Source organism: Melitaea cinxia, chromosome 12, assembly GCF_905220565.1.
Source record: "Melitaea cinxia chromosome 12, ilMelCinx1.1, whole genome shotgun sequence".
NCBI classification, from domain to species: domain Eukaryota; kingdom Metazoa; phylum Arthropoda; class Insecta; order Lepidoptera; family Nymphalidae; genus Melitaea; species Melitaea cinxia.
The window spans coordinates 5,149,086-5,175,644 of NC_059405.1; the positions used below are offsets into that span (position 1 = coordinate 5,149,086).

At 30.9% G+C, this 26,559-nt stretch overlaps 1 protein-coding gene across 1 annotated transcript; it reads left to right on the forward strand.

The window, feature by feature from the left end:
- The first annotated feature begins 1,516 nt into the window (after positions 1 to 1,516).
- LOC123658682 lies at positions 1,517 to 25,543 on the forward strand. The gene is made up of 9 exons (XM_045594037.1): positions 1,517 to 1,638; positions 7,242 to 7,461; positions 10,356 to 10,489; positions 10,718 to 10,873; positions 12,117 to 12,266; positions 21,804 to 22,023; positions 23,588 to 23,721; positions 24,504 to 24,659; positions 25,338 to 25,543. Exons 1-9 carry the CDS (start codon positions 1,584 to 1,586, stop codon positions 25,487 to 25,489), a joined length of 1,377 nt encoding a protein of 458 aa, XP_045449993.1. The 5' UTR covers positions 1,517 to 1,583; the 3' UTR covers positions 25,490 to 25,543.
- Positions 25,544 to 26,559: the final 1,016 nt, after the last annotated feature.

A 26,559-nucleotide genomic window follows, 5' to 3' on the forward strand; every position in this document is an offset into this window, starting at 1 on the left:
AACACGTTAGTACGTCGTTTATAAAAATTCCAAAGAGTACTGTCTCAAGGTATGATCCCTGCGATACACCGGATGCAGTAATAAAAGTATCAGATTGTTTACCACCAATTACAACGTTTATTTCTCGATTATGCAAATACGGATGTAATCTAGTCAATAAATTTTCCACAGATACCGACAAATAATTAATTAATTTTTGTAGTAAAATATTGTGGTCAACTAAGTCAAAAGCCTGTAGTATAGCAAATGTGTGTAGATACAGTCTATTTGCCCGTTACTGTCCAGCACTTCAGATACATCCGTTACAAATGAGGCTAAATTAGACATTATATTCTACATTATATGACATATACATTATTAACATTGAGGATTTAATTTTTTTTTAAATCCATGTTGATTATCAATAACAACAGGTTTAATGTGCCAACTAAGCGATTTACATATAATTATTTCAAAAATCTTTGAGAAAACAGATAGTATACAAATGGGTCTATACTTAGTTATGTACAAGACATGAAACGTGGATATTTTAGAAGACTATTTATTGAACAGTTACAAAATTTATTTTAAAGTTATTTGTAGTTAATAATTATTGAGTTTTGCAGTTAATTGGTAATAATTTTTGACATCATATAATTATTTTCTATGTTATTATTAACTCTAAATTAAGGCGGAAGAATTAAAGATAAAAACTCTCATCAAAGACTATTTGTGTCATGCTAGTTTTTAATAATTTCAAAGGAATATTTAATTGAACTCATTATATACACGCAACGATTGCGATTATAATTTGTTATTATTTAAAATAAAACTTTAACATATTGGCTGTATTGACTTAATATAAATATAAGTCAACATAATTATGATGTTCCGCATACAGAAAATTATTTTTCTGTAACTTTTTACAGCCAGAAATATAAGGTATACACCTAACACTAAATTTATGACTATGTCATCTACGTAACAATTTTAACTCTAACCTAGATATATTTAAACATTAAATTTATTTTGATCGCAAATGATCTTTAAAACTTTATTTTTGTATCACGGAATGTGATTGGCACCAAAGTGATGCTATGGAAGAGATTTTATCCCATCTAGCTCAGAAGAACCATTTTATAGTTTACTTGTTTAGATATTTTTTATGTTAATTATTTTGTACATTTTAGAATACAATTAATTATAATAACTATAGAATAAACATTGTATTAACCAGTGAATGTCATACAGCTTTGGCCTCTCCTCAAGTAATGTCAAGAATATCTTTAAAACATACCGGTTTTCTGGTTCAAAAGATTTCTTTGAAATAATTCCTATGTTTTTTTCTTTGTAGTCAATCATGTGCTTAGTTTCGTAGGCAAAAAAAAAACATCTTGAGGCATCATATAGAGAACCTGACTCTGTGTCAGTTTGTTTTTATGTGTTATAAAAACAAAAAAAAAATAATAGAAAATCACCATTTTTTGCTACACGGAACCTTATTACAAAACGTTTATCATGGTATGAATCATTTATATATTCAACGTGTGTACAGCGTCTTGTACCAGATTAACTTTTCATCCCGTAGAAGAAGGCCAGACACTATGTATGTCGCAGCATTTATTTCGTTAGTTGGTTTTGCGAGTGGAGTTTTGTCAAGTAAGTTTTAAATTTATTTAGTATCTTTCTTATGTGTTATCTTACAAACTTATTTTATAGTGACTTTTTATGTGACATAGTGTTGCATCGCGTTTTTTAAACATAAATTTGCTTTATTTATTCTTATTTTTATAATATATATATACATAATAATTCAATATTACCAACTGTATCGTAAGTCCTACTGGGCGGTGATGTACTACTTGTTAAAAAAATCTAAATAAATATAGCGAATTCGACAGACGTTGTTCTAGGAAAATATCTAAGAAGATATTTATACTATACATATAATATTTCTGACATTACATATAATCATCACAATAATTTTCTATGTGTGAACATAAAACAAATGACATACGTTATTACGTTATTATCCCGTAAGCTCTAAGTATCCGAAGTTTTTTTTTTGTTGCTTCTATATACAAGTGGTCTAAGAAGAAAAACTTAAGAAAACCTTTGGTTATAGAAAAAACTTTAAGTTTTAGGTTACATAAAGTTTACTGGGTATCGATTAAGGCAAGTCAAACGATATCAACGAGTGACAGACTTAAATTAGACTCTTTTATTAATATCAAGACGAGCAATATGTCAATCGTTTTTTATCTGGCGATATATTCTGTTTTTGAAATATAGCCCGGTAAATTTTTAATAAATGTGGAAATAATCTATACTTTTCAAGGGAGTGATAACGGGAATGCAAGTTAAAATATCAATTTTATAATTGCAGAGTTAATTCAAAAGTGTGATAAACTTTAATAAAAGCAAATTATATACATATAGAATCAATTTACATGAGCAAATGTCGCAGCGAATTATCTTATATTATATAACTAGCGACCCGCCCTGGCTTCGCACGGTTGCAATAACGATCAGTGTTCCTCTACTTTATTATGCATGTATTATACATATAAACCTTTCTCTGGAATCACTCTATTTACTAAAGAAAACTGCATCAAATCCGTTGCATAGTTTTAAAGATCTAAGCATACAGACAGCGGGAATGAACTTTATTTTATTCTATGCAATGATTATACATAAAAAATATCAATCTACATAGTATATATATATATATATATATATATATATATATATATATATATATATATATATATATATATATATATATATATATATATATATATATATATATATATATATTAATATTTAAGAAACTTTTATTAAGCTTTATTGTTTATGCATATTCATAAAAATGTCCTTTAAAACCTGTTAGACTTGAACATGGCAATGTAGATAAAACGCTTACCTTGTAAGTCGAGTAAATACATATTAATTGTTAAGTAATTACGTTTTTTACAATACAACTAATTAATCGATTACCAGAATTACAAAGTTATTCTTTTATTTATATACTTCTTACTCACTTAATACATTTTTAAAATATATATATATAAATATATATATAAAAATATATATATAATGCTACCAGCATTCTTGGCACAATTCCACGCGGACATGATTTATATCAAAACTATCTGTAAATATTTAGTTCTTAAGTTGTGAATTGTAAATATGTATAATATTTTGTATAAATAAAAAATATATATATATATATATATATAAATAAACATATTTTAAAATATAAAAAAATAATGCTTCTCCGGTATCAGGTTGAAAATGCGTTTAAAATTATTTTTTATCATACGAGTCGATTCAATGGTTTAATAAAAAAAAAACCAAATGAAATATTAAAAGTATTATAAAATAATTATCTTAAAATTAGACAATAAATCTTAATAATATATGTATACACTTACATTTTTTGTTAGAACGTTTTTAGGGTTCCGTAATCAAAGGGTAAAAACGGGATCCTATTACTAAGACTTCGCTGTCTGTCCGTCCGTCCGTCCGTCCATCCGTCCGTCTGTCTGTCTGTCACCAGGCTGTATCTCAAGAACCACGATAAAACAAAATAAAATGAATACGTAAGGGGGCTCCAATATAACAAATATGGCTCTCCCATATGTAAATATATTTGGCCCTTTTTTGCTAGATATCAATAAAGACAACAGGCAGGCACTTGAAATATTCACAAAATACTCAGTTTTATTTTTACCTTAATAATAAATAATAAAATTAAAATAAAATAAATATTTCAGGGAGTCTCCCATAATAAAACGCCATTTTTGCCTATTTTTGCTCGATATCAATAAATGGTAACAGGTAGGCATTTGAAATATTCACAAAATACTTAATTGTGTATTTACTTTAATAATAAATAATAAAATTAAAATAAAAAACGATACACACACACGCAACGACACATGATAAGCACCAGCTTTCGTTTAAAAATCGAAGCAACAAAATTTGTGCACCCAATAAAAATATGATTTATCACACATAAAAAATAGATTCGAATTGAGAATCTCCTTTTTTGAACTCAATAAGAAAAGGACAACCACTCTGGTGTTGCGTAATACTAATGCTATCGATTGCAGGTACGATTTGTGCTAGGGACAGATATACTGAGGATTTGTATAAATTTTTTGTTTTGTCTGGGTATATCTTTGCGAATCCCCCTAAAGTGACTCGGAGGCTAGGTAAAGCTCGGACTTGGTGCTAATTACAAATACTTAATAGCAACTGTGAGTCAAAGTAGGGAACGCTTCAGTCTGTAATATCCCACTATTGGGCATAGGCCTCTTTCCCCATGTAAGAGAAGGATCAGAGCTTAATCCACCACGCTGCTCCAATGCGGGTTGGCGGATATATTCCCTACTACGAGTAACGATCGCTATCAGGTGTACATGATAACAACCGGGACCGACGGCTTAACGTGCTCTCCGAGGCACGGTGGGGAGACCCACAAGGACTGCACAAACACCCAGACCACGGCAAACACCGGTATGGCCAATACAAATGTTTGTCATGAGCGGGGACCGAACCCGCAACCGCTAACGCAACAGGTACAATCCATGGCTGTAACCGTTGCGCCAACGCGGCGTCATAATGGAGGGAAATTAACCGCCAACCCGCTGTGAAATATCATTGCGAGTTAAGCTGGAACCTTTCTAGGACATGGTCTTTGCCAAACAGGGAGACATTTACAGACTGAATCAGTTCAGATCAAGGTTAAATATTTATAATGTTTCGTGCATTTTTTTTTAAATATAAATAGCTTACTGATTTACAATTTAAGGTCAAACTACTTCGCAAACCAATATCAATAATTATCATAATCGTAAAAATCGAATCATCGTAACAAAATTACAAAAAGTAACAAACAAAAAATAACCGGTATCGAATATATTATAGTTGATCGCCATGTTATACGTTCTAAAAAACGGCAAAGTGCGAGTCGAACTCGCGCACGAAGGGTTTCGTACCATCGACTAGGTAAAATATTTAGACAATTTTTTTTATTTTCATTTTATTATTTATTATGTACGTCTTATTGCTTATCATGTATCGTTACGTGTGTGTGTCGTTTTTTATTTTAATTTTATTATTTATTATTAAAGTAAATATACAATTAAGTATATTGTGAATATTTCAAATGCCTGTTACCATTTATTAATATCGAGCAAAAATAGGCAAAATATGGCGTTTTTTTTTTTATGGGTGACTCCCTTAAGTATTTATTTTAATTTATTTTATTATTTATTATTAAGGTAAAAATACAACTGAGTATTTTGTGAATATTTCAAGTGCCTGCCTGTTGCATTTATTGATATCGAGCAAAAAAGGAGGGAGAGCCATATTTGTTATACGGGAGCCCCCTTAAATATTCAATTTATTTTGTTTTATCGTGGTTCTTGAGATACAGCCTGGTGACAGACAGATGGACGGACGGCCAGAAAGCGTAGCGAAGTCTTAGTAATAGGATCCCGTTTTTACCCTTTGATTACGAAACCCTAAAAACGTTCTAACAAAAAATGTAAGTGTATACATATATTATTAAGATTTATTGTCTAATTTTAAGATAATTATTTTATAATACTTTTAATATTTCATTCGGTTTTTTTTTTCTTATTAAACCATTGAATCGACTCGTATGATAAAAAATACTTTTAAACGCATTTTCAACCTGATACCGGAGGAGCACTATTTTTTTTATATTTTTAAATATTTTTATTTATATATTTTTTATACATATATGTATTTTGAAAATGTATTAAGTAAGTAAGAAGTATAGGAATAAAAGAATAACTTTGTTAATATTATAACCTAAGGTTTTATATTAATACTACGTAATACTGGTAATCGATTAATTAGTTGTATTGTAAAAAACGTAATTACTTAACAATTAATATGTATTTACTCGACTTACAAGGTAAGCGTTAAATCTACATTGCCATGTTCAAGTCTAACAGGTTTTAAAGGATAGTTTTATGAATATGCATAAACAATAAAGCTTAATAAAAGCTTTTAAATATTAATATATATATATATATATATGTAGTCTTTCGACTCTTGGAAGCTCTTTTTCTATATTCGCAGGGCGCGGACGTAGGTTATACTCGCATTCTTTACAATATTATGTAGGTAGTACTTAAAAAGATTATAACAAAATTGTAACGTACACCGAACACGTGTATGCGTGCACGCTCTTCGGAGTTCCGATCGAGTCTATCGTGTGGCGGAGGGAGTACCTCAGAGCAGTGCCTAGGACTTGCGACCCAGGTGTAGGTTTAAGGAGGCCCCCTTTGAGATACGTATCAACGCTCACCGTCACTGCTCGAGTTGTCCGCCATAATATGTAACAATTAATTCGTATGCACAAATTAATTATCGAATGAGTCTAGGTTAAGCTACTAGCAGCATACAACAAATGTATCGCGCCAAGCCAGAGCCAAAACTGCCTTAGCGGCGGTTGCACTATTCGTTTTATACACGTCAGAATAACTCGAGTAATATAACGAATGAGGGTAGTTGACTATCGAAGGATGTGCAAGTGTTGTTTATAAATTCCTTGCTAATTGCGTACGACAGTGCTATTGCTGACATATATATATATATATATAGATTGATATGTTTATGTATAATCATTACATAGAATAAAACAAAGTTGATTCCCGCTGTCTGTATGCTTAGATCTTTATAATATAATACATGCATAATATAATAAAGGAATACTGATAGTTTTTGCAACCGTGCGAAGCCCACAGGGCGACTACGACGCTAAATGTAGTAATTAGCAATTAATTATTAATTTTACCCTAAAAAATTGAGATAGGGTACCGCAGGAATTATCTTGGTCTATTATCCGGAGCATTCCAACCGGGGAAGTACCTCTACCTTACAGAAGGTCACAGCCACACAATACTGGTCTCAAGTAGTGTTGTATTCCTGTGTTGAGTATGATGGCCGGAGGTCCTGAGCAGGGTGAGCATTGCGCTTGGGCGATAATCGCATTTTAATAGAAACGTGGCTTTCAAATGATCATTAGCTCATAGTAATTTACGAGCTAGGACCTATTTTTATTGAAATTATTGCGTAATCAGTAAACGTAAAAAATTAAAATAGTCACACTTTGCGTGTATCACGTATATATATAAATATAATTTTAGTATAATTTCTAAATTAAATATAGAATCATAAAATAATATTTTGTGATTAATGTATTTTTATTTTTTATTTTTCAGATAGTATATTTTCACCATGCAAACTGAACGATAAGTCCTGTATAGAGAAATCAGTAAACCTTGCGCTACCAAAAATAATTGCCGGGATCCCGGAACTCGGTATTGAATCCTCTGACCCGATGTTCGTCGATTTAATCGAAGGAAACTTATCTATCATAACGTACAAATTCTTCAATACTACAATCGATGGATATAAAGACTGCACAGTTACAAATTTAAAGTAAGTATCTCTACACACAAGTAGATGTATACATATAATTTATACCCGTTTAATAAATTACAATAACTCATATAGACAAAAAATACGTGCTTAGAATATTAAAACTACTTATAGAAATAATTATAATAATAGAAATATACTTAATTGTGACAATTTTTTAAAAGATCTTTTCGCCATTTCCCTAAAATGGCTCGATTTTTTTAGGGTTTATTTAAAAAACCCAATTTTAGTAACTGGTTATATTATTAAAATAATAATATGTTATTATAGTAGAATATATTATTTTAAAATTAATCACGACTACTTATAGTCGAGAGTAAATTTTTAATTTCGCAATTAGATAAGAATTTGTCTTGGCTCATTTCTCAATTGTTTATTTCGTCACTAATTATATATCTACTTACATTATTAAAGTCAAAAATTAGTTGAATGTACTAATTTTAAAATATTCATTTGAAATCAAAAATAACCCTCAGTTTTGGATCTCCTACGTGGAGAAAGAGGTTTACTCCCAGCAGTGGTATGATACAAGTTAAATTCATAGTTTTGGGATATATTAATATTTTCTAGGAAGTCTATTAGCTATATTACGCCTTAAAGTATGACGAAAAGGAGCGGAGCATTAATGAAAATAATTCCAAAACGGAAAAAAAATGATTGCTTTTGATAGTGTAATATTTAGGATACTGTAAATATTTTATTTGAACGACTGCGGTCAGCAGCTATTTTTATATATATTACTTTATATACAAATATTATGTTTGTGCCTTGTTTGAGGACCGTGCTTCTGAGAGCAGGTGTCAATTGGTGTTATTTACATAAACATCTTAAGACAATCACAACTATTGAAAAATAACTTTTACCAACAGACTAAACCAAAGAATACTGATTCTCCATAAAAACTTTTCATATTTCAATGTTTTTAATACGTTTGCATACAAAAACTACTAGAATCGTGCATCTTATAATGTTATGTTAAATTTTTTATGTTACCAATACTTTCTTTAAAGCCAGGCATGTTTGTTAAAAAAAATACTATCAGGGATAAGATCATCATTCGACCTTGTTTGTCGACCTTTTAATTTCAAATATTGTAATTTTCTGTTGCGTAATTTTAAGTCGCGTAACGAAGCTGCCATAATCGTTGACTCTAATAATAACCAACAAACTAATCGTGACAATTTATAATATGCTACAAACACAATAATTACACTGTACTTGACAACTCGTTCTAAGTTCTAGACTATACGTTAATGCTAATAACTATTATGATATTATATCACAATAATTATTATAATTGTAATTCTTATTTTTCTTATTATCAGGTTAATATGTGGTTAGTAGTATATCAGGTTAATAAAGTGCAAAGTAATACGCTTCAGCCTGTAATATCCCACTACTAGGCATAGGCCTCTTTCCCCATGTAGAAGAAGGATCAGAGCTTAATCCACCACGCTGCTCCAATGCGGGTTGGCGGATATATTCCATACTATGAGTAACGATCGCGGTGTACATGATAACAACCGGGACCGACGGCTTAACGTGCTCTCCAAGGCACGGTGGGGAGACCCACAAGGACTGCACAAACATCCAGAGCACGTTAAACACCTGTATTGCCAATACAAATGTTTACAATGTGTTACGTGCGGGGATCAAACCTGCAACCGCCAGCGCAACAGATACAATCTATGGCTGTTACCGTTGCGCTAACGCGGCAAAGTAATAGTCACAACTAATTTGTTCGTCGTTCTAATTTGTAGTCTATAAATTTGTAAGTTACAAACAACTGTAATGATATAATATTATTTAATATTTTTTTTTTCATAATCTTTTTTATAATTATTAAACAACAAGTCATATTATATCTTATTAAAATAATGACGGTCATTATTGTAAACTAATTATAATATTTCAAAGTATGAGTAGTATTATGTCGCATGTACAGTTCTTGATATTTATAAAACGAACATACTTTTATGAAGTAAATTTGTTCTTATTATTATTACCATTTCAATGGACCTAATTATTATTATTTTTTTTTGTTTCAAACTAATATTTTGACTTGCGAAACTATTTTAATACTACTGTGTGGTTTATATTAATACGACTGTATAATAAAATTAGCAATTGGTAACAGTCGATGCTGAAGCAGTTCCCAATAATTTAATTAAAGTTAGTATGTAATATTTATAATGGATATGCTATATTTATTTGACTTTAATTTACCTTTTCCATTTATAAGTCTACAGTAGACAGAAGTAACAATGTACCTAACATTTATGACACTGAATAACAGCCTTTGGTTTTCCCTTGTATCTTTAATATTTTACATATTACCCGTATTATTGCTTTTTTTACACTTTACACACACTTAGTTAAGAAATAAAACAATTGCAGGTAGCATAATTATAATGTAAGTATGTTTATATTAATTAAAAAACAAAACTTAACCATGAATAAACAATATTTTGTTCCGTATAGATGTATGTGTGTATATACCTATTAATTATTAGTACATTGCTACATCCTCTTTGCGCTTTATTTTATTCATATCCTTTGCTCATATTTTGCCAGTTAGTGATCGCTTTTTTAGCGATAAAACCACAATTATCCGTTATTTACTTGTATTTTTTTTTTTCAATCAATCAATATATATTGTCAATGTACTTCAAAATAACTCCAAAAATCGGATGGATGTGTAACATCTTGATTTGACATTAATTCTGATCAACTCAACAATTAAATCAATACAAAAATAATGTGTTCTAAAATAACCTTTTTTTATTTAAAATAACAAAACGTTGTATTGATATATTTGTATCAAATCTTGAACATTTTAAATACTGTAACTCAAAAAAGTTTATACTTTTGTTTTAATTTCATCAATTTTTCAGAATTGACGAAGAACTTACAAAACTACATTATGATCTGAACTGTCCTAAACTTCAATTAAATGGAAAATACGAAGTCAATGGACGTCTCATTGTATTACCAGTGGAGGGAAAAGGAGATTTTAATCTGGTTGCAGGTAAATATATCTATAACGTTACAAAGTTTAAAGTTTCACAAATTTTAAGCTTATTTACAATTATTATATAATATAAAATAGATTTCGCATCGTTAACCCAATTATTAGAACTTTATTATGTAGTTAAGAAATAAATAATTATATATATATATTTATGAATATAATTTTTTTTTTTTTTTTTTCTACAAAATGACCCTCTACTAATAAACTTTATAATCTTAATTCTAGGAAAATATTTAATGACTGCCGAATGTGATTTGAAGAAAATCCAAGGGAGTGATGGAAAAACTCATTTATCAATAAAGAATTTCAAACTGACGATGAAACCGTTGGCTCCTATAAAATTCAGGTTCCAAAACTTATTTAACGGACAAAAAGACTTATGTAAGTAATCAAGTAACTATGTCTAAAGAGCGTAGTATCAGGTGTCCAAAACGAATTCGCATATGTAAATACAAATCAAAATTGTATTTTGTTTTAATTGCTTGTATTTTGTTTTAATTGATTCTATTTTAATTAGTTAAAAGTGAGACTACCACCGATTCGGAATAAAGACTATGCAGAGAGTATTTAGCAAGAACGTTCACAGTTAATCATTAAAAAAACTTTACATAGTACATCACACAATGATGTGATTGGGCAAGATTACAACGTACATAGAGTTGGATTAACTGGGCTGATCGCATTATCTTACGAGAAACTAGGCTGAAATATCTGTCTCAAGTTATTTCTAAGTGTTTAAAAAATATGCTTATATATAGTATGTAGATTTTGCCAACTTATTTACTTACGCTCGTTTGCTTACTTTTTTCTTAACTTCTATTGAAGTAGGGCACACATATTCAGCTAAAAATCTGGAGCACCCCGTCTGTGGAAGTACCTCAAACTTACAGAAGTTCACACCTTAATAATACCGCTTTTAATTAGTATTGTGTTCCTCTGGTGAGTTTAGTGGTGTCGTGGGTGGAGTCGGCAAATTTCTTGCGATGCTTCTGGTGTTGTGGGAGTCTATAGGCGACGGTAACCACTTACCATCATGTGGGCCGTACACTTGTTGCCGATCTTGACGTATAAAAAAAAGTATGACATTTGTCCCAATTTATATGCATATAGAACTTGTTTTACAAAAATACATAAAAATACTAATAACTTTTTCTCATTACTCACTTTCGTTATATATACGTTATTTAAAATTAAATCGATGACGCACCTAAATTTATTTTTTTATAATACAATAAGTTCAAACGAAATTAAAAGTAATTTTTGAGCCCTTGACCCAAATTTGTGTTTTTCTACTAATAGGCAGGTAAAACGCATTATATATATATATATATATTAGTACTAACTGAGTACTAGTAGCTATAGTACTAGCTGACCCCGCAAACCTTGTTTTGCCATATAATATGTTATTAACCCCCTTAATTCCCCACCCTCCTTTATAACTTAGATGTATGAAAAATAGATGTTGGCCGATTCTCAGACCTACTTAATACGCACATAATCGGTCCAGCCGTTTCGGAGTAGTATAGTAACTAACATTGTGATACGAGATTTTTTTATATAAGATTTATAATAATATTTATTAAGTGACAAATTTTCCTTAAACTTAATGCCAAATTTGTTACAGCTGATGCAGTACATAAGTTTGCTAATGAAAATTGGCTAGAAGTAACGGAGCTAGTTCAAGAACCAGTCTGGAACACTTGTACAAAAAAAATCTTCGGCTATGTTAACAAATATCTGAAAACTGTCGCACTTGAAGACCTCATTCTAAATTAATTGATTGGTTCCGGTTAAAATTGTACGCAATGGTAGAGGATTATTAATGTACAAATTTTATTTTTATTAATAATATACAAATTTAATGCTCATTAAATGTCTTTGATTTTAACACAAGTGTGGTTGAAGTCTAAGTATATTTTCCATGTTCAAAACATGTATATATAGGTATATACAAATGTTAAAAATATAAATCAACATCAAATTTATAGGCAAACAGAGATGCTAAATGGATTGTTTGATTGATTCATCCCGTTTCACCCCACTTGCTGAGCATAGATCTCTTTTTCCGCGTAGGAGAAGAATGAGAGCTTAATTAGCCATACTCCTTTACTGTTGGGTGGCGGATACTATATTCTGTATTTATATTTTATTCAAAACAATAGCTTTAACTGACAGTCGTACAACATATTAAACATTAAAATAAAATAACACATAGTGAAAATTATTTTCCAAGGTGGAAAGTCACCAAATACTATAAATGAACAGAGCTTAAGACAGAAATATCGACTAATCGATTACGTCGAATCACTTGAAATTTCATTGATTTTTAAATTCGAGTAAATTTTAACACAGTGGAAGCCTTAATATATATAAAACGTTTTATCGACATGAGAGAATCGCAAGCTTTGATCATCTGTCTTGACTTTCCAATTCCTCTGTATTTTAAATTCTTAAAAGCAGTACCGCGCTAGCTGTAACCGCGACTTCGACCGCGTGAAATTTAAAAAAAAGTTATAGTTCAGTTCGCAGAGTTATAAAAAAAAAATCTAAAAAAAGTAGCCTAAGTTATTCCTTATTACATCAGCTATATGCCAGTGAAAGTCCCGTCAAAATCGGTCCAACCGTTTCAAAGAGTAGCCGGAACAAACAGACAGACAGACAAAAATTATCAAGACACAATCATTAAAAAGTTGCGGTTATTTTAATATTACAAACAGACACTCCAATTTTATTTATTTGTATAGATATAGATGTTGTTATAATAACAAGAAAAGTTTAAATTGATATTAAAAGCAATAGCAATAGGAAAAGTAGTGATCGATATATTAATACGTGAAGTGCATTTTACGAAAATTGCGCGGACGGAGGTTTATAGTATAGTTTATATAGAGGAGTACAAAATGCTAATATATATTATTATTTTGTATAAAAAATACATAAAGTCAATTAAGTTAAAGTTAATTAAATTAAAACACACTACCATGTATTTGAAGAACACACACGCATATATACTCTTTTGTTTATTATAATAGAAGTATAGTTCTTGACTTGTATAGGCTGTAATGATGATGATAGTTCTTGACATTCATTCATTACAGCCTATACAGTCCACTGCTGGACATAGGCTTCCACAAGTTAACGCCAAAAATAACGTGAACTCATGTGTTTTGCCCATAGTCACCACGCTGGGCAGGCGGGTTGGTGACCGCAGTACTACCGTACGTACCGTACCGTACCGACCGTAGTTCTTGACAACAGAACATTAATAATGTACTTCACTACATTATACAAAACAGTCGCTTCCCGCTGTCTGTTTGTCTCTATGTATGCTTAGATCTTTAAAACTACGCAACGGATTTTGATGCGGTATTTTCTACTAGTAAAGTAATTTAAGAGGAAGGGTTATATGTATTTATTATTTCAGCCTATTGCAGTCCACTGGTGGACATAGGCCTCCACAAGTTCGCGCCAAAAATGCGTGAACTCATGTGTGCTGCCCATAGTCACCACGCTGGGCAACACACATGAGTTCACGCATCTTGTGCATGGGCTATATGTATAATACATGTATAATATAGTAGAGAAACACTGTTGATTTAAGAGGTTTCTAATATGGTGTCGTAAATAGACACATCATTTTGCGCTTACATTGCAAACGCTGGCTGAACCCTACGAAAGGGATCCAAATAATGTACTACAGTATTGTACACCTTATAAAGGTCTACAAAAGAGTCCGCGATGGTTGTCTATCTCTTAAGGATTAACGTAGTAGTAACGAGTAAGTGGGTTCCACTTTTTCCTTCACAGCTGGGTCTCAGTACCCGGCCACCCCACCCAGTGACGCTGTCAAGGCTGCTAACGCCAACAGCACTAGACAGTCTGAAAAAAACGCGCTTCGCGCTATAACACTATGATTAGCAGCGATCGCACGCGTTTATCAGAGCTCTCTAGCGAGGAAAATACCAATTATCACTTAATAAAAACGTGCTTTTCAGTGCAACAGCGTAATCCGTACTTATTAAGCATGTTACAATAAATTAAAAATATATACATTCGTAATTGTATGATAGTATTTAAATACTAAAGTAAATTATTTTTTAGACAAAACGTGCTTTATTCAAGGCGACAATTTTTTTTCCGAACTTTAGTCGGTATTCGGGTGAATTTTTAAACCTTACTTTATTACTTATAGTAAGTACATTTGGTAGGATGGGATTAGATTAAAACTATAATTTATCAATTATATTATATAGTCCATTGCTGGACATAGGCCTCAACAAGTCCGCGCTAAAAATTGTGTGAAGTCACGTTTTTCGCCCATAGTCAACAGGCTGGACAGGCGGGTTCGTGACCGCCAGGCTGGCTTTGTCGCACCGAAGACGCTGCTGCCCCTCTTCAGTACTTCTTCTTTATGTATTTTAAAGCAGTTGGATGGATACTCCGCCATAGGTCGGCTTTTTAAGTTGCAAGGTGGTAGTGGAACTGTGTTATCTCTTAGTCGCCTCTTACGACACCCACGGGAAGACGGGAAGAGAACATAACTATATTCTTTACTGCCGTAACCACACAGCATACAACAAAATAACATACATGTAAAATAATTATACATATTATTGACTGTTCCACGAATGCCAGAAATTAAAAAAATGTTTTATGCATTATGCATGTGATAATATTTTTAATTTAGACTGTCATAAGTTAAAATCCAAAACCTCTTTATTATACGAACGTATGTAGATTCAAAATTAATTACCGTAAACACATGAAATTAAGATTAAGATATTTTTTAAGATCCTTTACATTTTAGGATTCCGTATTATATGTTTTTGTTAGGAATATTTTAATAATTTGTGATTGTTTATTATTTAGCAAGTTTTTATATTATTTGAGCTTGTTTGTTTTTATATAGTAGTACTAGCTGAGTATTATTAGCTATAGTACTAGCTGAATCCGCAAACGTTGTTTTGCCATATATGTTATTAAACCCCCTAAATCCCCCCACCCGTTCGTATAACTTAGCTGTATGAAAAATAGATGTTGGCCGAATCTCAAACCTAACCGATATGCACACAAAATTTCATAAAAATCAGTCCAGCCGTTTCGAAGGAGTATTGTAACTAACATTGTGACACGAGAATTTTATATATAAGATTTTTCACCGAATTTTTTGTTCAATCACAATAAAATATAGTTTATGTCACTACTGAATAGTGTAGCTTTCTGTTAGTGAAAGAATTTTCGTAATCAGATCTACAAAGAAACAAAGTTATAAACTTTACCTCTTTATAATCTTTATATATAAAAATGTATCGTAGAATGTGTTCGTAAGCGCATAACTCAACAACGCCTGGACCAATTTTACCAATTCTTTTTTTTAAATGTTCGTTGAAGTCCAAGAATGGTTTTTACAGCGAAAAATTCGAATAATTTGCGTGAAATCTGATGCTTGTCATGAGGTTCCATTTAAATTTAATCGAGATTTGACAAGTACTTTTTGAATTATATCTAAAAATGCGTATTTACTTGACTGTTTTTTCGTCACTTGACGTTATACCTTATTTACCTTACAACCTTACCTTACCTTATAACCTTACCTTATAACTTTTTACTGGGTGCACTGATTTTGATATTTGTTGTATAAATAAAAAACTAATACTTGTCATATGGTCCCATTTAAATATGATCGAGATATAAAGACCAATTTTTGAGTGATGTTTGATGACGCCTATTTACATAACGGTGCGGAAATGTCCCTGTGATAATGTTCAATACATTGTCACGACGCCATATATCAAATAAATAATGAGTATTTTTGAGTGACCTTGGATGATGCGTATTTATAAGAGTTTACATTCTTTGTCGCAACGCCATCTATCAGATTATCCAGTTAAACTACTTCGGTGAATATCGATCAAATTATGTTACAACATTACCAGTAAACGTGGTAAATAATGTTATTTGTCGATGTAATTGAAGTCAGTTTGTTTTTTCGTTTGCGAGCTAACACAATTATTTTAATATATATGTATCTCTAGAGTTGATGGACTAATTCCGTAAATACTTGCAGTCAGTACCGTTCATGAGATTTTGCATGATATTCTTTAGTTGTATTAGAAACTCTCGTCTTTAAAAATGAATTACACTAAGTGCTTATTTCATCGATCGTGGATGAAGCTATTTGACGAATGACAATATCATATAGATAAAAAAGTTTACGCTTCAGCCTGTAATATCCCAATTCTGGGCATAGGCCTCTTTCCCCGTATACGAGAAGAATCAATGCGGGTTGGCGGATATATTCCTAATATGAGTAACGATTGCTATCAGGTGTACATGATAACAACCGGGACCGACGGCTTAACGTGCTCTCCGAGGCACATTGGGGAGACTAACAAGGACTGTACAAACACCCAAACCACGGCAAACACCTGTATGGCCAATACAAATGTTTATCATGTGCGAGGATCGAACCCACAACCGCCAGCGCAACAGGCAAAATCCATAGTTGTGACCGTTGCGCTAATGCGGCGTCGGAAAAAAGTTTACAATATATTATAATTGTTCATAACCGAATTCCACCTATTTTATGGCATATTTCTGTTCACTACCCATAAATCTAAAATTTGTAGTTTATTATTTGAGATAAAACAGGTCCTAATGGCCTGATGTATCTCCTGCTGTTAAAGTGTATAAACTTAATCGACAACAGGTAAAACCGGCCTTAATTTATAATTAGAAATCAAATACTTTTATTAAAAGTTTACTCGTCTCTATGATGGTACATTGGAATTTTCTATACATACATTTTAAAATATGAAAGGAGGATAAAGTAACGTGTAACAATACATTAATTTCATCAGCAAATATAACTGTATTTAGCGGGACAAATTTTACTGGCTTCCAACTCTCTCTCTCTCTCTCTTGTAGCTTATACTGGTACTAAGATGTAATAATCACGACTCGTGGCCAATTCAACTTCATTTAACATATCCCCGTCAGCTATTTCATTTTGTTCAATCAAAATGAATATAACTATATAATATAAATACATAAATTTAAACGTATATTAAAATTTATTTTGGTTTTTTAATTGGCATTTTATATAAACAATTTCCAAAAATATCTCAAAACTTATTTACGAAGTACACTTAGTAAAATAATACTTCCAGCCTCAAACGTATAATCAATGTAAATTACATATTTACAAATAACTTGGTAACTTAATATTCAAATATTTAAAAAAAAACATTACATAATATGAATATCTAATTCCAATAAAAATTCTTTTTTATTATATATCATACCGAACCTGTTTTATTATTTTAAAAACATACGTCTATTGTTCTCTAAAAGGCTTATAACAGAGGAATTTGGTTGATTTTTATCATAAAATTTTCAGAGTTGGTACAATTCGGACATCATGTATACATCTTTGTTGATAGCACTCTGCTCTACCTGTGTTCTAGCAAGTAAGTAAAACATATAATTGTCTTTAAATTACAAATATATTAATCTGAACTCTAATGTTAAAAATTTTAAATAAGTTTATTGTGATTGCTATTACAATAACTGCTTATACTTATGGTTGTGATTAATCATAAAACCGTCCTTAACAATAAAATATTAATAAATAAATACACTTTTTAATCTGTTTATATAACATGCAGGATATTATTTTATATATTTAGTTTTATTTTTACGTATTGTTTTCTAATGTTTACGCGAATTTCACTTATTATAATGAAACAAATTTTCGATTTTATTTTATAAAATCCGAAAAAGTTGATTCATTTCATTATTTTTACGTCTCAAGTATAATTATCTGTAAAAATAGCATCGATAATAAGTATTGTTTCATTTAAAATCAATTTTGTCTATTAAATAATATAATGAACTGTCTAACTGATTTAAGAAACGATTAAGCACGTTAATTAAATAATTAATAATATTGCCATTTACTTATTTTTTTAAATAATTTAGAATATTAAAGCTTATGGTTTTTAAAATATATAACTCGTAAAATCGTATGGAAATTGCTTTTATATAAGTTTCTTTTTTTTTAAGAATAAATGAAAAATATATAAATTAAAAACACATTGACCAAATGAATAATATTCAGATTGTTATTGTTTTAAATTATTCCTAGTAATTTCTCGTAAAATTATGAGAATGAAGGTGAAGTCGACTATTGTCATTTTTCCACATTTTCGAAGATCCAGATCCTATGGCCCCTGAACAGCATTATGGTCCTGTAGTTTTTTTTTATGTCACTAGGTCGGCAAACAAGCGTACGGCTCACCTGATGGTAAGCGGTTACCGTAGCTTATAGACGCCTGCAACACCAGAAGCATCGCAAGCGCGTTGCCGACCCAATCCCCAACTCTCCCAGGAGCTCTGGTCACCTTACTCACCAACAGGAACACAATACTGCTTGAAAGCAGTATTATTTTGCTGTGATCTTCTGTAAGGTCGAGGTCAGATTTTGAGCAGGAAATTCCTGCTGTGCCTTACCTCAGTTAAGTTTTTCCACCGAAATGTAAAAACAGTTGTCTCAGTGGTAATTTAATAAAATACCATTGGCAGATTGATCACTGTGATGGTTTATTAATTTTTTCTCCAATAATACCACTTTATACGTGAAGATAAAAGTCTTCGAGCAATGCGTCCTGTCTGTTTTAACATGCGGTGCCGAGACGTGGACACTAACGAGGGGACGAGTCCACAAACTTAAAGTCGCTCAACGTGCAATGGAACGGGCTATGCTTGTGTTCACTAGACCGTGAGTTGGCAAACGCAGTGTGGGATGCCCTCGGGCCCGCTGGACTGACGATCTACGTAATATTGTCGGTGGTGCCTGGATGAGCATTGCGAAAATAGGGATGTTTGGTGCGAGCTTAAGGAGGCCTATGTCCAGCAGTGGACTGCGATAGGCTGAAGTGAATCATACTATAACTATAATTGAATAAAATATCTTTACAATATAATGACTGCTATTAGCACTGGTGTTTTTTATTCCGATTAAGTTAATATTGAAGCTAGACCTCTCAATCATTCTAGATGACTTACAACAGTAAGTAATGTTTAAGATTGTGTGCTACTAAAACAGACCCCGAAGAAAACCTCGTGATATTAGTCAATTACGTGATGAGGGATTATGGTTCAATGTGGTTTAAAAAAATGTAATTACTTCTTTATAAACGGAGCTAAGCACTTGTGGCAAACAATTAGTCTGAGTCGATATTTGAACACTAATTTGAAGAAGATCGTTGACAAGATAATTTAACGAAATAGATAATTTGGTCACCCAGAAAATTTACTTATTGTTACGGTTGGATATCACAGAGAAATTATACGGGGTCTAGCATATCAATGAATTTCAAAATTAAGAACACAGAACGCATCAGATCTTCGCATGTTTAAAGTGCCTAAATTCAATTTCGATGCTAAAAATTATACCGACATTATTACGTCGCGACTCTGTGAGATAACTGAGCCATCAGAGATTCTAAATATATCTGATGAAGCCTTGAAAGCCATAGTCAAAAGCGGTCTCGATTCTAGTCAGAACACTAACGATTTTCACTTAATAGGAGACCTAAAAATACAGAAAAATATTTTATGAACATAAACTAATTTTCATTATGTAATAAATTAGAGATATTAAAAAAAATATCTTCTAGGGAGTCAACTCTTACTAACAAAATTTGTATACAAATAACTGTACACAAATATATTCTTTGTGAAAACTATAAATTAATAAATAAGTAACAACAGTTGAATACTATTAAATTTTTGTACGATTTTTAATATATATATATATATATATATATATATATCAATACCGCACCTAGACAGGATTGGAAAGCAAGGTCACCGGCACCTGCACTAGCGAGTCATTACGGTTTAATTTTACCACTGTGGAGTATCCACACACACTAACTAATCAAACCTCATTTTATGTTTTTTTTTTTTATTATATTTTTATAAAAATATTTCTTTGATGGATGTCAAGAATTTATGTTTTAAATTCTTCGTTATTATTTAAGTTTTACAATCTATGGATTCTATTATATATTTTGCTACATGAACATTGTGTTTGGGTTTATTATATATTTATAATTTATTATATATAATAAATTAATAAATAAATTAATTAAACAGCACACTCGCTAAATTCGTGACCTCGACGTGATATGAACATGCAACTTTTTGATTGGATATGTTATCAATATTTTTATTACATCTCAACCACACTTGTGACCCCGTGGCCAAATTGCAAGATGAAGATACCTGGTAGTCGCTCTAAAATGTAATACGACATCAGTACTTCGACGGCCACGCCTTTCGTCCCAAGAAGCGCTTAGCAGCCCAAAAAACCAAAGAGCATTTGGTGCTAACATTTTGAATGACAGATTCATCATCAGCAAGGGCTTGAGGCGAACATCGCGCTGCCCCGTGGCAATGACATACAACTCAACAGGATTATCGCAACAAGGACATCGCAGCCAAGGTCTTAAGGGGGCTTCCTCATTCGTTAAATAACCCATTCGCTAAGCCATTGTTTATATTTAAAATATACCTCATAGTGATGAAACAGTGACAAAAAACAGTAATTGTTTGTACTTGACTTGCGCAATATACATTACATTTGCATATACAATATGTATAAATTACGTCTGTATTTTATTAATTTTTTTTCTAATTATGTTAATAATAAATTTTAAAATCTAATTTATAAGTTAAAATCTAAATTATAATAGTTTACGTATTAAAATAAAAAATTTAATACGTAAACTTATATTATTATTATTATACTTATATTCTTTTTTGCTTAATCGGAAACTGATTCACTGTAATAATAAGAAACGCCTTATGCTCATCGGCTCTCACAGTATTTATTTAGATGTCAGGCGTCCGGAAACATACACAATACACAAGCACTAACACCAATATGAACTGTACAAATATGTTTGCCATAAGAACCGAACCCGCGACTAGCGCAGCGTTGTCCTAATATATTGTCGAGTATGGATCAGATTTCAAAATAAAAAATAAATATATTATATGATAGAATATTAAAATTTTATGTTCAATATTTTTTAGGTGTTAAAAACAATGTTCACACATAATTATACTTAGAAACAAAATTAAAAACATCTAGGAAGAGCAATCTAAGCAATACTTGACATCTTTGAAGATGCAATAGTTTTTCTTGGATTACCAAAAAAAAAAAAAACGATTTTATAGTGATGTTCAGTTTTTAATTAAATTGTATTGTTTAATTGTATTTTTTTTTTTTTTGCTTTTGCAGGTAGTATTAATACACCTTGTAAAGTCAGTGATTCGTCATGCATGGAAAAATTCCTGAACACCATGCAGAAAGAAATAGTTAATGGAATTTCAGAACTCGGAATAAAGAACTCGGACCCATTATTCGTTGAAATAATTGAGGGGAACCTGTCAATTTTAAAATATACGCTTTTTAATAGCACCCTTAATGGATACAGAGGCTGCTTCATATCAAATGTAAAGTGAGTAACACTTTTTAAAATTATTTTAAGCTAATCACTATTAATGATGATTCTTTCTTATTTAAGTTTATGGATGTTTGTATTTATATTTATGTGTGTATACGAGTATAATCTCTCTTCCCGTGGGTGTCGTAAAAGGTGTCTAAGGGATAACACGGCTCCACTACCACCTTGGAACTTATAAAGCTGACCGATTGCGGCATAACCATCCAACTTCTGGCTTTGAAATACACAGGCCGAAGACGGGCAGCAGCGTCTTCAGTATGACAAAGCCAGCCCTGTGGTCACCAACCCGCCTGCCAAGCGTGGTGACTATGGGCAACACACATGAGTTTACTTATGGAGTATGGAGATAACTTATGGAGGCCTATGTCCAGCAGTGGATAGACTGAAATGATAATATATTTATTTTTCTATATTAAAACTTTTTTTTTACTTTTTCACCGAAGGAGCAAAAATAATAATTTATGTTATTAATAAGTACATATACATACATTTGTATATTTTTTGTGCACATTAAATGCAAATTTACATGACATTTACGCAAATTTTAATAGAAAGTCATACACTTTATTGAGTGTATCAAAAATCTCATTGCTAAACATTTCGAAGTATGACGTGTTATTATTCACCTTGTACACATAAAATATTCATAAAATTAACACAATTGGACTGCTAAGTAAATATTTAATTACCAAGCCTGAGATAGCCAAGATATTATAACTTTTTTGAGTTTTGTACTCATAAAACATAACGGCAAAAAGTAAGTTCCATATCTCTAAGCCGTCCGATATAAATGATCTTCATTAAAATTAATTATAAACATAATTAATCTCCTTTAATCAGGCGGGCCATAAAACTAACAATGGTGGTTGCGCGGGCTCGCCTGTTATACTGAAATTATGGCATTAAATTAATATAAACTACTAGCTGTACCCTGCATGCGTTGCTACGCTTTTATTATTATTTTTTTTTTTGTCGTACCAACTCAGAAACCTTTGTGGGCTCATGCACAACACTTTGCTGAAGATCATGACATGATCAAATGCATATTTTAAAATTCTATAAAGGACATACAGACAAACATTCATTTTATATATATAAACTATTCGTGAAATATAAAAACATTCTGAACGAACTGAATTTGAACTACACTAGTAGTCACGCAGGGTGTCAAAGATCCCAAGTGTCACTTTACACACACATTTCTAACTTCCGTTGCGCAAAAGTCACAAAGGCTAGGGGCTAACGAGATAGGAAGTTAGCAGAAATTTCAAATTGCTAGTCTAAATAGTTAAAACCACTAAAGAAGAACTGGAGTCGCGGAGGCGAATTAAAAGTTATGAAACAGATCTCATTAATCAATACAAATAAATAAAATTTGAGTGTTTTACTGCTAGTTATAAAAATAAATATTAATCATATAATAATGAATATCAATAAAAACAGTATATTGTACAGAAATTGCGTAATGTAAATAAGAAACATGTTAAATATATTTTAATTTAATATTATTAGAAATGATGATTAATCGATTTCAGATTAAGACTTTAATTCGTTTTAGGTTAGATGAGGACGTTACAAAATTGAAATTCGACTTAAACTGCGATAGACTTAGTATAAAAGGTAAATACGAGATGAGCGGACATCTCATAGCGTTGCCGATAGAAGGAAAAGGCGATTACGAATCAGTTGCAGGTAAATTCTAAAATTATTATTATTATAAACATATTAGACCTCGTAATAATGAAATTTAAATAGACAAAATACTTAGTAAAAGAGGTATTAAAGCATTCAATTAATTTTTATATCACATTTATAAGCTCTTATTTAAAAATGGTATACAGAAAATTATTTTAGTAAATTTCTTTTTTTGTGTGATAATAATTATTAATTGTGATTTATAGTACTCATTTTTAACCAACTTCAAAAAAGGAGGTTTTCAATTGAAACGTTTTTTTATGTTACCTCAAAATTTTTGATTAGATGGACCGATTTCGATGATTTTTTTAATCGAAAGGCGGTGCGTGTCATGTGGTCCTATTTAAATTTTATTGATATCTGACAATTACTTTTGAGTTATCACTACTAATAATGCGTACTAACTTGATTATTTCTTCTTTGAACTACGTTGTATTATACCTAAGAACTTTTTACTGAGTGGACTGATTTCGATGTTTTTTTTTTTTTTTTTTAATCGAATGAATCGAATTTTTTTAGGCTAATTTAAATTTCATTAAAATTTGACTAACCCACTTGACTATTTTTCATCTACCCACCTAGTATTACTGGTCAATGTAACTGAAGTCGTTTTTTTTTTTCGTTTTTCGAGTAAACAGAATTATTAATACATATTTATTGTTTCGTTGCGAAAACACTTATCTTTTATCCTAAGCCAGCTCCAGCGCGTAAGCACAAATATAACATATTCAATGTAAACTTACAATTAAATTGATAACACATTACATAATTTTTTACAGCAAAATATATAGTGCACGTCGAGTCTGATTTGAATAAAGTTAAAGGAAGTGACGGAAAACTACATTTATCTATCGATAACAGTAAACTGAAATGCGTACCTCAAGATATTATTACATATAATTTTGAAAACTTATTTAACGGAAGAAAAGATTTAGGTGAGTAATGGATGGAAAAGGTTTATTTATTTTTTTCAATAATAATTTGATTTAAGGTTAACTTCAGTGTCAAAATTTCCTACAGGTATTCAATTAATTGTCCTATAACCTATAAGATAGGCGTAAAGTACTCAAAGTGGTAATTTAAGGGAAACCTGTTATTGGCAATACTACATAGCATATACATAGCTGTAAGGTACTTTGTTTGTAAAGCTGTTGGTTTTCTAAATAAAGAATAAAAAATAATAATAATAATAAAAGTGCTATAGCCATTCAAACTTAATACAAATATTAAATCTTATAAGCCTAACAGCTAAAATATTTTCGATTCTATAGGCTTAAAGAGTATTTCCGTTTAACGTAAACTCTACTCTCGCCTCTCTACATTCTCGAACTCTCTACTTTCTCGGAGTCATAGTTTTAGTATTTTTATACAACTACGTTGACAAACATGCATATGACTCACCTGATAGTAAGCGGTTACCGTAGCTTATAGACGCCTGCAACACCAGAAGCATCGCAAGCGCGTCGTTGACTCTGCCTCCAACCTAAAAGAGTTGGAGGTATGTTATATTATAATACAATAATATACTAAATATATAGGAGCTTGATAAAATTTTACCTGTATAATTGGAACTATATTGTTGTTTGGTTCTAACGTTTTCTCACATTTTACAGCGGACGTGATACATAAGTTTGCTTTTGAAAACTGGAGAGAAGTCGCCGAACTAGTTCAAGATCCAATTTGGAACGCATTGTTTAAGAAAATTACCATCAGTATGAATAAATATCTTCAAAATATTCCATTGGAAGACATTATACAAAGTTAATTCACAAGAAATGGAATATTAACTTATTAAATTAAATTAGATATTTTAAAAAAATAGTTTAACACAGTTCTTACTTTGTTTTTACCTAAACATTAAATTTGATACTATTAAATTCTGAAAAAATAAATCAATTTGTGATCAGTCTTTCTTCTTCTTTATTTTTAATAAAGATTTATTCTTATATTTTTTTTATTTAGAACGACAAAACAGTCATGTCTTATATACTAGTTTACAGTAACAAACAATTCACACTCAGATAAAAGGTAGAAGAAGTTTAGGATATGTACGTAAATTGTTTAATCAAGTATTTATGTAATAGCTCATACGTATAGAACTTAATTTGCTTGAACAATAGATAAGGTACCAATATTTTAACAATTCACGTGAGGTAAAATATTTTTTTCATTCAATTTAAGAAACGAAAACTTATTTAGAAATAAATCTCCTCTGAAGGTGAAGTTCCAGGCCCTACAACAACTAAAGGTGATTTGCAAACAATGAAACGAACAAGCTTCATTTATTTATTTTATGGAAAACGAAAGTGCAAACCTGTTTATCAATTTTCTAGTTGATTTTTTTTTATTTAACGTAAATTAAAAAAAAATATATGATTTGATCCAAAAAATATCACATAAAAAAAGTAAGAATATGAAAAATTACTTTTATTTCATATAAAATGTAATACAAGTAATAATAAATAAATAATAAAAATGCTGTCTAAGGTGGTACTGGTGGTGACTTTTTGTCAGAAGTAAAGTCATAAAATTTATAAAATATTAAATTTTAATTCTAAGCAATTATTTTTGCATGATGCACTTGTAGCCAGGGTAAGGAACGAATTTAAAAGGCACTTGGGGGTTTTCCTGCGTCATTTGTACAAACATATTTTTCCTAAAGGCCAGCAACGCACCCACAACTTCTCTAATATCGCAGATGTCCATAGGCGGTGAGTAACCATTTAACATCAGGTGATACTGTCCGTTCGTTTGCCCTCCTTGTTAAAAAATATGATGTTTTTTGAGGCAGATAGTGCTTTTATAATAATAATATTTGAAGGCAGAATACTTTCA

Coding starts and splice junctions, on each gene's coding strand:
- LOC123658682 (XM_045594037.1), top strand. CDS start 1,584: ATGTATGTCGCAGCATTTATTTCGTTAGTTGGTTTTGCGAGTGGAGTT. Junction 10,490..10,717: donor AGATTTTAATCTGGTTGCAG/GTAAATATATCT, acceptor TCTTAATTCTAG/GAAAATATTTAATGACTGCC. Junction 12,267..21,803: donor TGAAGACCTCATTCTAAATT/AATTGATTGGTT, acceptor TTGCTTTTGCAG/GTAGTATTAATACACCTTGT.